This window comes from Leucopleurus acutus, assembly GCF_964270905.1.
Source record: "Leucopleurus acutus genome assembly, chromosome: 16".
Lineage (NCBI taxonomy): Eukaryota > Metazoa > Chordata > Mammalia > Artiodactyla > Delphinidae > Leucopleurus > Leucopleurus acutus.
Window position 1 is genome coordinate 44,435,698 of NC_139158.1, and position 12,773 is coordinate 44,448,470.

The window sequence follows — 12,773 nt, forward strand, 5'->3', positions numbered from 1 at the left end:
GAGCCTCCCCTGAGACTCAACCTCCCTCTGCCCACGTGGACGCTGCCGGTTTCCCTACACTCAGGAAGTCCTCAAGGAACGGCTGCAGCATCAAACTAGTCAGTGTATCACGTGCTGTCCCTGCCCCCAAGGAGTCTGAGTAATCTCCACGGGGAAACAAGGAAACATAGGAGAAAATGCAAAGGACACACAAAAAGGGCCCCCAGGCCCGCCGCTGGGTGCAGAAGCATCAGGGAACAGCAGCCCAGGAGGCCCAGCCCAGCACCTCGGGCCAGCCCAGGTCCATGGACTCGCATTAACTCATTAATTGTTAACTCCTATTCACTCGTGCTACTCCCCCTAACTTCAGTCACCACTTATGCTCAGTTTCCAGTTTTATCCTGTTTCTCCCCATGGTTCCATTTGATCAGGATCACTCTTTAGTCTTCCTTCTGAGGTGGAACTGAGGAAATGCCCCCCCCCCCCGACTGTGAGCTGTGAATGTGTCTCACAAGCATGTGGCCAGGACACGGCCCATGGGCCCCAACTCAGCAGTGGTCACCGCAGCCTCCACCCACCACTTTGTGGAAAGGACTCAGCTTCCATCCAGAAAGGAACAGAAACATTATTTTTCATAAAAGGATAGGACTGTTTCTGCCATATTTAAACCATATTTTTCAGTTACTGTAAAATTTAACACAAAAAACACAGTGTTTTAAAGAAGAGATTTTTGTGGCTATGATTTAAAAAACCAACAGGAATAATAATTCTTCTAGCAACTGAAAGCTATTACCATTACTGTCAAAAGTATGCATTTTATTAGTAGAGTGAAACTGTAAAACTCAAAGATAATAAATAAATAGTAGCAATAAAATGCTACAGGTGGTCAGGGATGTGAGGAGCAAATAGAAACACAAAAAATAAAACTCAGGCAAGGCCCACGGGAGACCTGCAGGGGAAGGAGAGAGACAGTGTCCCATGCCCCCTGACCCCTTCAGGAGGGAGACACACTGGGGTCCTCAGAGATGCTCAGGAAATCTTTGAGCCACCCAACCCCTCTGGTTCCACGAGCGGATGCTCCTGTGCAGTGAGGACCACTAAGCTGATGCAAGTGCCAACCACAGGTGACCACACCACTGGGCTCCCATCTATCCACATGCAAAATGTATCCTGACGTACACTGAGCAACACCCTCCAGGAATCGGGATGTCACTTATGTCGTGTCCACTAGTCCCCAATCTTCCTAACAAAGAAAAGAAGGTTGCTCTGCACAGCAGGATCTGGCCAAGTCTGGCAGCCTTCCCGCTGACTCTGCTCCCTAAGGACTGCCACCAACTGCATAACAAGCCACCCTGGAAGGGTCTCCCCTAGTCTTGCACCCTCTGGGTCTGTCTATCCTCTGTTTTCCTGAATCCCCTGCAGACAGAGCCCCCAGGACACCTCCCCCAGCTGAGCCCCACCAGCACTGAGACTGCACCACTCGCCCTAGTCGGTGGGTCTCCCCCTTCCTTGTTCATTTTGCTCTGAAGGGAGTTTTACAAAAGTCCTGTTTGCTGCTGTTATCAGCACTTTTCCCCAAACCCCAGATCGTTCCCGTTCTCACCATCTGCCAGCCTTCTGCCTTCGTTCTGGCTTTGGGGGCCCACAGCCCCAATGTGAGCCCAGTCATTCCCTAACTCTGAGCCCAGGAGAGGCCCGTCAGCCACACCGGTTTCTCTGGGTTTCTCCTCACCCGGCACATCTACTCCACAGACAGGGCTCAATCTGCACAACCTCAAAGCCTTCCTGATCTCGCTCCCCTCCAGGCTGTCAGGGCTTCACACCTTCTTTCCCCGAATTTCTTCACCACTCTGCACAAGAAATGACCTCTACTGAGATCACAGGTCTTCGGTCATGGAAGCTCTAATCCTCCCTGCCCCTCAGATGCCGGATGCTCACCTGCTCCCCACTGCCTCCTCTCTCTAAGGCCGGCTCCCCAGCCCAGGTTTTGATCCCCAGCTGTGGATACAATTCATGCTCCTGCCTGGCCAACTGGATTATCCAGAAAGGCCCAGGCAGTTTGCATTTGGGGCAGGCTTAGCCGTATCCTTCTACCCAGTGAGGGGGTCGGCAGGAGGGAGCCCCTTCGAGAGGACGCCCAACACACCACCATGAAGCCTCAACTCTCACTCACAAACCACCAACGTGTTATTCAGTTGTACCTGTTAGATTCTCTCTATACTGAGACAGGGTTCTTATCTAAAGCTTTAAAGTCTTACATGAACTCACTCATAGTAAACTTCAGACAGCCTCATCACCCTGGGCGGTTCTGAGGGGAAACAGGAACTTACTGAACCAGACTGCACAGCCCTTGATGTCATAAATAATCACACCAAGAGGAGCCTGGCTCTGCGTGACTGTAATTACAAATGTGAATACATTCACAAGACCCTGAGGTGTACACTATTTTTTCAAGTTATAACGGACTGCATTACCCACAGATCCCCACTGATAAAGGGTAACTTAGGAAAAACAGAACAGTAATTACAAGGTTTACTAAAAATCAGCTACTTATAAATCCTTATTCCAGTAAACATATTTGTGACTGCTGAACAAATAGCACTTATCAATTTTAAAAAAAATCAGTTACTTAAAAAATTTAAAGACGGCAACTTGAACTTAACCTTCGTTTATGTGTGCTTTTGACACTTCAAATGAATTCAGGTTAATCATCTCTAATACTTAAGCTTCTCTTGTTTGGGATTTTTCTGGGTTTTAATTTTGCTTTGTACAGTTTTGTTTTTGAAACAGTAACATGGATAATACTGTACAACATCTAACTTAACATGAAACAAAGGCACTAAAGAAATCACAGATCTCTACTTCCCATAATAACTTACCTTTCAGAGCAGGTTGGTTTATCAGTCGAGAAGTCATTTCAGCCCGTTTACTATATTTTGTCAAGCAGCACCCCCAGCCCCCCAAGTTGTGCAACAGCTCACCTGAGAGGCTGTGGGTCTATGGGAGAGTCCAGCAGCATCATGGCACCAAGCAGGGGGACAGTGAGGAACACAGCCAGCATCAGGAAGGTGGCTCGGAACACTCTGCCACTGAAGGAGCTGCCGGAGACAAAGCACAGGAAGGCACTGGGCAGGGCTCAGGCGGAGTGACCGCAGTCTCGGCCCTCTGGGCAGGGGCAGCCCTCCCGCCTGGCCTGCCCGCCACCACCTCCACGTCAGTGACTAAAGGTCAGCACTGTGCACTCCATGCCCTTGCTCTTTTGTTAACCTTTCAGCGTGTGGGACACTCTTCTCGGTTATTTCCAAGGTAGTCTGCTAAGCTATATCTTGGATCCTCTAGCAGAGGTTAAAAGTGGGCAACCCAAAGAACTGATGGGCACAAAGTGACAGAGGAGAGAGTGGCGCTGAGGCAAGGAGCCACCCTCATCCACGGGGAAGACAGCATCCCTCAGCCACTACCTCTAGCCGCCTGGACTCAAAGAAGCAACGCTCAGAGACAAACTCAAGAAGGAAATAGGGCTTCCCTGGTGGTGCAGTGGCTAAGAATCTGCCTGGGCTTCCCTGGTGGCACAGTGGTTCAGAGTCCGCCTGCCGATGCAGGGGACGCAGGTTCGTGCCCCGGTCTGGGAAGATCCCACGTGCCACAGAGCAACTAAGCCCGTGCGCCACAACTACTGAGCCTGTGCTCTAGAGCCCACGCGCCACAACGACTGAGCCCACGTGCTACAACTACTAAAGCCCACATGCCTAGAGCCCGTGCTCTGCAACAAGAGAAGCCACTGCAATGAGAAGCCCACACACTGCAACAGCCCTCCCTCGCCACAACTAGAGAAAGCCCGTGTGCAGCAACGAAGACCCAACACAGCCAAAAATAAATAAATAAATACATAAAATTAATTAAAAAAAAAAAAGAAGAAGAAGGAAACAGAAGCAGAACGTCCTGAGCATCCAACCCCAACCATTTTGGGCATCGCACCTCTAAGAGCTCAAGAGGTGACCCCAGCTCTTCTGCCTGGGAGAAGCCGGATAGATACAGACAGTTAGAGAACCTACAAGATCACACCTCCAGGCCGTCACTGCGAAAGCCGTGGGGAGACCTGACAGTGCCCTGGGACCTCTAGCGAAGCGTGTGGACAAATGACCATGGGGGACTGAAACTCCTCTCTAACAATCTTCACACACATCCTCACTCACCCATGGACCAGGGAGCACGTGAAGCCTCCTGCTAAGAAATAAACTGCCCAGGATCACTGTTTCCTTGCATCAGCGTATTCAAATTCACTGAACACCTGAAATCAAGAGTAACTTAAAGCAAATTAAAATCATGAGCTCCTAAAGTGGAAAATCTTTTTCTATCAAAAAAAGTTGACTTGAAAAAAATCAGGACTCACACTTAACAAAGCAACTTGACGTGAGGGCAATGTTTCACTTGACTTTTGACAAGATGGTTTCAATGAAGAATGCAGAAATGTGGGGGCCTGGGTGCCAGCCCCAACTGTCCCAACTACAGCCACGCCACTTCAGGTGAGCTGTTGCACCCCGAAGCCCACGGTTCCCCACTGTGACTCAGGGTTTGTGGCAGAGTAACCTCAAAGTCCTACCCAGTTCTGAACATTCATGATTTTAATAAGCAAATAAAGCAGAAAACAAATCGTTCTGCTTCTACTGGGTGTAGGTGGAAATGCAAGAATGACAGAGTGCCCCCTGCAGACACATGGACAGCATGCTGAAGTGCTTGAATGCTGCCCTCGGTCTAAACAGGAGGAACAGACTGTCCTTCGAGCTGCCAGGAGGAACGTGGTGGCCCTGCTGATACCTTGGTTTCAGCAAAGTGAGACTGTGCATGACTCCTGAGCCCGAAACTGTGAGAGAATCAATTTGTGTTGTTTACATTAAGTGTGTAGTTGCTTGTCATGGTGGCCACAGAAAACTAATACAGTTTTTTTTTAATTTACTTATTTTATTTTATTATTTATTTTTGGCTGCGTTGGGCTTTGTTGCTGCACGTGGGCTTTCTCTAGTTGCGGCGAGCGGGTGCTACTCTTCATTGTGGTGCACGGGCTTCTCGTTGCTGTGGCTTGTCTTTGTTACGGAGCACAGGCTCTAGGCGTGCGGGCTTCAGTAGTTGTAGCATGTAGGCTCAGCAGCTGCGGCTCGCCAGCTCTAGAGCGCAGGCTCAGTAGTTGTGCCACACGGCTTAGTCACTCCGTGGCATATGGGATCCTCCCGGACCATGGCTCGAACCCATGTCCCCTGCATTGGCAGGCGGATTCTTAACCACTGAGCCACCATGGAAGTCCTAATACAGTTTTCTGATTAAACTAAATCTGTTACCTGGAAATGGGGTGCTGCTATAACGAATACCTAAAAATGAGGAAGTAGCTCTGGAATCGAGCTGTAGGTGGAGGAGGAAAGAATCGTGAGGATCAGGAAAGAAAAGGTCTAGATTTCCTCAAACTGACTGTTGTTAGAAACACGGACCATAAAGACTCTGCTGGCAAAGGCTCAGTACGAAGTGAGAACAGACTGTGAGCTGAAACACGGACACGGAAGGCACTGTTGGTGAGACCTCAGGAGGATGCCAGGACAAGGACCAGACCTGGAGGAAAGCAGCAGAGAGCCGGGCTGACTGTATCCCACAGTGAGGGGGACAGCACACCTGTACCTGATGAGCCGGGACACCTCCAAGCAGAACTGAGGTGCACCTGTACCTTCATGCACAGGGGACAGCGCTGACCTTTGACACTTCCCTTCTGCTAATGAGTATCCCAAACTGCACCTATTTTCCGTCTAATAACCTCCAAAAAGCGAGTTTTGTTCCTAGCCCCCTTTTCACATGGCGTTGAGGACGCACCCCCAGCAGATGAAACGCCGAGTTGCCAGGCTCCTGGCAGAAGACAGGTGACCAGGAAAGGAAAATCAGGCAACCCCTCCCTCCCAGGCCGGTCTCCAAACCCCATTAGCCTTCTTCTATCATGACTGACTCACGTGGTCAAGGGTACAAGAACAGAGAGCATGCAGTGCACACGTGGCACAGGTCAGCACTGACCACCACACAACAGCAGGCGGGCACGACCTGAGAGGCCTGCAAGGGGCAAGGAGCAAGGGCCCCGAAAAGGGTGATGACAAAGACGGTGAAAACAAGAGGTGCCATGCAACGTGCTCAGGAGGGTGGCCAGGCAGAACCGGACTGTCCACTCCAGGACGAGGCAAGTGGATGGGGCACGGTGGCCGGCGCACGGCCCACTGCCAGAAGGACGAGACCGAGGGCCAGGTCTGACCCCAAACCCACAGTCACTGCTAGCAACACCACCTGCCAAGGACCAGAGGAGACGCCTGGACCTGGAGCCTGGAGTAGCGTTTGAAACACTCTGCACAAGCTGACTGTGTCTGCCCTTCTGGGCGTTGCAGGTAAATGGAGCTACCGGTGTGGCCTCTGTGAGCCGCTCCCTGCGCTCAACACGACGTGTCCGGCTTCATCCAAGCTGCAGCACGTGTCAGCACCTCCTGCCTTCCGCAGCTCAACCCCACCAACATTTATCCTCTCGTCTGCTAACGGACACTTGGTGGGAGGAGAGACGGGGAGTGATTACTTAATGGGAACAAGGAGTTTCATAGGATGAGGAAAAGTTTTGAAACCACGGTGGTGGTTGCCCAACACTAAACATCACTGAACTGTACACTCTGAGGTGGTTCCCTTTATCTTATGTGAATTTCACCTCCAAAAAAGTTAACGGTGATGAAAATATTCTTAACTTAGACTGTGATGACTGTTGCAAATCTCTCTGAATAAACTAAAAACCCCTGAATTGGACATTCTAAACTGGAGAATAATGGTATGTGAATTACATCTCAACAAAGATGTCAAGAAAGTAAACAAAGTCAGTGACCAACTCTGCAAACCGCCCATCCACAGGCTGGGACATGCATCACTCACTCGGTGCCCAGTCTGTCAGCGTGATGGCCACAGCCAGTGTCTGCACAGCAAGAGGGCATCTGCAAGGGCGCAGGGAAGGAATGACTGGTCCTGTGGTTCCTTTAAAAGTGGAGTCCCAAAGAGCGGGCCACACGGCACTGCACAAACCCTTCCTTCCGCAGGGCCCCCACAAAGAAGGACGGGCCGTCCTGCAAAGGGGGCTGATGTAATCCCCCTACCCCCGGCCCCTGCTCCTCAGGGGAAGCTGCCTTGTGCAAACTCACCAATGAAAATGGTGACATTGGCCAAAGAGCCCCTTTCCCTTTTCCTTGCTGAACACGATTCCACATAAGACAGATCCTTCCCATCTAGCTCGGACTCTATGTTGTTAACTCTCCTTTTCTACACTGTTGTGTACATTTGAAAATCTTAATTTAGGAATGTGATTTAGAGCTTGTGGCAGCGTGCTTGAAGACCTGGTTGCCCCTTCCTACGACGGGGAAAACGAGGAGTCCAGCCAGGACAGAAGGCACCTGCATACAGCTAGAAAGGCGGCCGGAACTCAGACAAAGGCCTGTGTCCACACGGCCCATCCTTGCCGGGACCCAGCCAGCCCCCTCTTACAATCAGAGTATAAAGAACTGGAGAAGAACTTGGAGGCCACCCAGCCCAGTGCTCCTGAAGGGGGCACCTCCCCTGGGGCAGCTGTAAACAAGGCCCAAGATTCTGTCTGGCAGGTTCAAGCCCCCCAGTTGTGCCTGATGTGCAGCCGGACACCGCTGACCTGATCCAAACCCCTCCCCAGTGAAAGAAGTCCATCAACACCCTGGCTGACCGCCAGCCAGCCCCTTTGGAAAGTTCTGCACAGGGTCAAGTTTTAGAAACAGCAGCTCGGCCCCAGGCTGTTTACTTCCCCACTGCAGGCTGAGACACATTAGCTCAAAAGACCCATCAGCGCCAAACTCCAACTTTACATATCCAATTACTTTAAAAATAGCCCAAACACAAATTTTTAGCCATTTAGAGCCTGCCTGCTTTGCATTCTCTGTGAAACCTCACCAGACAGCTATTACCCATCGATAAAACAGCCTCGCCACTCCCACCCCACTCCTGCCCTTGGAGCTCTCTGACCACCTGCCTTGACCTGGGAGCCTCTCTCATCCCCTCCCCCGTGAGATTCCCCCACGCGCAAACCCGTCAGTGTCACCCACGAAGCTCACGTGGCTGCTGCCACCCCACAGTCACATCACTTTCCTTCATCAGCCCCAGCATCCCTCAAACCCACTACATAACACCAAAAAGGGACTGAATTTTTAATTTTGGTTCATTTTAATTAATTTAGACTTAAGTAGCTACATGTGGCCAAGTGGCTGCCACATCAGACAGCACCACCTGGGAGCCCACGAGCATTTAATGACCACCTCCACACACAGCAGGCATGCCAGGCCCCATCAAGTTCCCGCCCTCCGTGCATCCTGGTGTAAACACGGCCCGCTGGGGAGTGACAAGCACACAGGGGAACAGTACAGCAGGTCGGGGAGAGGGTGGGGAGGGCTCGAAACCCATGAGCTCTGCCCAGAAACTTCAGGAGAAACCACTGAGCAGAGCCATGCAGCCGAGGAAACACAGGACTCAACGAGCTCTCGGCACAGGCGAGAGCTGCACTCCCCTGGGCACTGAGCCTGTAACTGCTGGGTGCACAGGTCCCGGGGGTGAGGTCGGAGGGCTTCCCACCCAGGCTCTGGGCACATGGTTATTTTAGCCCAAGGTTCATTAACTCTTTGACAGGCCCATCTCACTGCCAGCTCCTGTGAACTCACAGTCAGCCACAGTTCTGCCTCTCCTGCACGGCTGCCCCCACCACACACCTGCCCTGCGTCCACTCGAATAAAGGACCCTCCATTCATCTGTACTGTTTTCACCAACAAAGTGCTGCACATGCCCATCCTACTCTCCTTCCCAATCTGGGCTGACACATCCCAGAAGGTCAGCAATTTCCCTCCCAGGTGCCATCTGGGAAATCAACTTGTTTGCCCCAACCTCTACACCTGCACCCTGAAATTTCCTGCAGTCTCTAAGGCAAGAGAGCGATCACAGTGACGCAACAGGATTTGACAACTACCATGGGCTCAGCCACGACTTACAAAATCCTGTTGCGGCACCAGCCAAACGCGGCAGAGAGCATTCTCTAACCACTTCTGCACACAGGACATCAGGTCCTCGAGTCGCAGACAGAAGTCCTGACCAACAGATTCAGTGAGATCAAAAAAGACCTGTGATTTTTATGTAAAACCTGTTAGGCCCAAATCCAGGGGAGACTGGAACCCAAGGTGCCAAGTATACCTGGAACCTGAGTCACACACAACTCTTCTCAATGCTTCTCACTGTCCAGCAGACAATTCTGTCCTTCATTCATTTTCATGTCACTTGTGACTCCATTCCTCTGTAACTTTACATAACCCACATCACTCACAGAGACCTCAACGACCTCACCAGGAAAACAGAGCTAATGCCACCTTTCATGCCAAGAGTCAGGAGATTGAGCAAGGTATCGTTCAGTGTCCTGTCCACCGAAATCTACTGTCCTGCTTCTGTTAACTGAACAGTATGTCCTTCAAGGCTTCCTTTATTCTGTTCAGCATGTCTAAAGTTTATCATCATCACATTTCTACTTCCTTCAGATTCCTTTACTTCACCCATTATACACAACGTTTTCCCGTCTTAGGGTGAACCCTCAACTTTTAAGGTAATCCAAGATGACAATCAGATGAACTACTAGAAACCACCACAAAAGAAGTGAAAAATAGAGAAGAACTGCATGGTAAAAATAAGAAAAAACTAAAGAATTACAATATACACATACGAAGGAAGGTGGGTGACAGGAAAGATACAAAGTTACAAAGATACAGAAGAAGAGCAAAGAAGAGAAAGAGGGAAACACAGGAAAGCCAAGAAAATGTCTTAAATCAACACAGTGCAAAAGGCACCCAGGGAAAGACCAGCAACAGGTGAGGACTTTGGAACATTCAATTAACCCTACCATTAAAGAAGAAACCCCCAGAGAAACTGAAAAACAGCTGAATTAACTCCGCCCCCTGCCCTGGGGCCTGGTGTGCCTGGGGGAGCCCAGCTGAGAGTTGGGCCCATCGCACGAGTGCCCTCGGGCACTCTATGCCCTGCACCTTCAGACAGACCAGGCCGGCTGCTTCCTGGTCTTCTGGGCATGAGTGTGTAGAGACTCGGTGTTGGCACAGTTTCTGGAGCACAGCACTGCCAGTCCGATCATGTGTGCTCTAAAGGCTCCTGAGTCATCACCAGATGATTTCACAACACCCACAGTCAAAAAGGTGTCCAACCTGTCCTGGTTTGCCCAGGGTCAGCACTTGCCCACGTCCAGGGCAAACCAGGATAGCTGATCACCCTACACTGAGGACTATATACAAAACATATATCCAAACTTTCCACTGGCCCCGAGACATATTATTGAAAACTCTCCATGAATCTCCTTTCTAGAGCCCAAACGCTCCTCTCTGCTATGTCTCTCCTTCAAATGTGTTCCTCTCATTATCATCAGGGAATAAATTCGGTCTCTCTCAGCAAAAGCTGTCCCGCATTCAGTATGTACCATACCCGCTGGCACTCCAAGAAATATTCCCAATATTTCTAACAACATATAAGTCAATCAGTTCCACACTTCGAGCTTGGTCTGTGTGGGGCCTCTTGGTTCTTCCTAAAAATCCAAAGTTAGGACACTCAGGGCATAAAGTTAAAAGGAGAATTTTATAGGCTTATGCTTCAGTTTTTAGCTAACAAAGCAAAGTGTATTTAAATTCCGGAAGGTCCCTATGCATCTCCGTCCCTACCAGGAAAATGTGCAAGCCTGGACCCTCACAAAAACTGCCCAAAAACGTCCCTTCGGCTCCCCGTTCTTCCTGAAGGCGCGGCAAGAAGGGCAGGTGCGGAGGCCCTCTCCGCGCGCCCCGGGCTGCTCCGCAGACGTCCCCACGGGGAAGTGCGGCAGGGCCGGGGGAAGGGGGGCCTGGGAGCCGGGCAATGACCGAAGGGCCGCAGGTGCACCGCGCGACGAGAGCCCGCTTCCTCCCGTGAAGCGAGGCCCCCGGGGACTAAACGAGGCGCTCGCCGCTGTCACCGCCTCGGGGTCCGGGCCCGGCCTACCTGCCGCCCTTGGCCTCCGGGACCCGGGCATCGTCCGTGACAACCTGCGGCCGCACGGGCCGCCGCTGCCGCAGCCCTTCCGCCTCGCTCATGGCGCCCGTGCGCCTGCTGCCTGAGCCCCGTTCCCCCTGCCTACGGCCCGGCGCGCGGAAGTGACGAACAGGCCCCGCCTCCCTCCTCGGCCGTGCGCGGAAGTGACTTGGGCCCCGCCCCTTCCGGCCGCCGGGGCGGGAGTTGCTGCAAGGCGGTCACCCGCTAGTCCGAGCCAGCGCGCCGTCCCGGAGGCGGCTTCCGGCGTCTGCATCGCCGCGTCCTAGCCCGCCGTCCCAGCCTTTCACGTCCGTTCTGACCTCGAGGCGAGGCCCACCAAGAATCCCGTGGCCGTTTCCTAACCGATGGGGTTAAGGGGAAAACGCGCCGGAAAAGGGCAGCCGGCCGTGTTCGCCATTGTGTCGGTCACAGCGACGTTCGGCGGTTTGTAAGCGTGTGGACGGAGCTGTCGCCAGGAGCAGCGGACAAGCCGAGGGCCGCGCCCGCCGACTGACCCGCGCGATCTCCTCCCGGAAGAGCCGACTCTAGCCGGTCGTCGTGAGACACTTTGGGGTTTTAATGAGGAATTTTGCCGAAGGAGACCAACGGGCTCGTGAGGGCGTCCGGCAGATGACGGAGCTGAAGTTGTATGGGATTGGGGAAGACACTGGGAGGAGGTTTTCCCGGCAGAGGAAGCCGGCTCCTGTTACTCGGCAGCGTCTCCAGAAAAGGCCACTCAAAATGAAACCCTGAGAATCGATTTTCTTGCTACTAGGCAAGGCGGTCCCCAGGCCAGTGTGCCACGGCCTTTCTGGGTGCTCGAGGGCACCGGACTCCCACCCAGCTGTCCCCAAGAAAAGCTCGGAAGACCCAGCGTGGGGGAATGAAGATTCCTTGTGTGAATCCAGGTCGGCAGGGTCCCGGATTATAGTTCAGGCCTTGGCAGCATCTTACTTCATTCCCCGCGGGATGCAGCCAGTACAGCTGCTCTGCCAGGGATGGTTTTAACAGCGCTGCATGATCGGCCCCTTCCTGCCTGTCTGGAGTGTCCCTACCCTGAATCCTGTGTTTCACACACTCAGGATTGCTTGCTATTACTAATTCTGTGCCTCCCTGCCTTGGTCCTTATTGTTCCTTCACCTCCACTTGGTCAGACCGGTTTTATCACTCAGGACCCACTTCATTTGCTGAAAATCCCTCCCCTAATTTCACAAGCAGGATATCTTCCTAGTGTCTAAGGCACTTTCACTGTAGTTATTTGTGTTCCATGCCAACTGAAAACAGCCAGGAACATGGCTGTACAAGAAAATAATAAAAGGTTAGGTTTATTCAACTTGCTGCAGCAAAGGAAGGAACCAGAGGACACGTGAGTCTCCTCAAAACAGGGGTGTTATGGAAGGGTCCTCGAGGGGTGTGGGGCTGTAGTTGGCCGTAGATGGTCTTGGCAAGGATGGGTCAGAATTTGTAATCGGGAGAGCCACTGGAGGGGTCAGTGGTTTTGTCTTGGAGCACGTACTCTGCATGAGCTGAGTCACGTGTGTTGCACGGCATGGTTTAGTCCTGTTTTTCTGTTTGGGTGTCATGGTCAGGCCCACTTTGCTAGCTGTGGTTTCTTTCCTTCTCAGTCCCCCCACCCACCCTCCAGCATAGCTAACACCCCGTTCCTGGCAGGG

The 12,773-nt window shown here is 52.1% G+C and overlaps 1 protein-coding gene across 2 annotated transcripts in view; it reads right to left on the reverse strand.

Moving 5' to 3' along the window:
• Window positions 1–11,209, reverse strand: part of APMAP (adipocyte plasma membrane associated protein) — a 29,121-nt gene extending 17,912 nt beyond the window's left edge. For both annotated transcript variants that reach the window (XM_082857985.1, XM_082857984.1), the window contains exons 1-2: window positions 11,071–11,209; window positions 2,961–3,077 (exon numbers count right to left, since the gene is read on the reverse strand). In XM_082857985.1, coding sequence (XP_082714111.1) covers window positions 2,961–3,077; window positions 11,071–11,162 — 209 coding nt within the window. In that variant the 5' untranslated portion in view covers window positions 11,163–11,209. The remainder of the gene's footprint in view (window positions 1–2,960; window positions 3,078–11,070) is intronic.
• Between the last annotated feature and the right edge of the window lie 1,564 nt (window positions 11,210–12,773).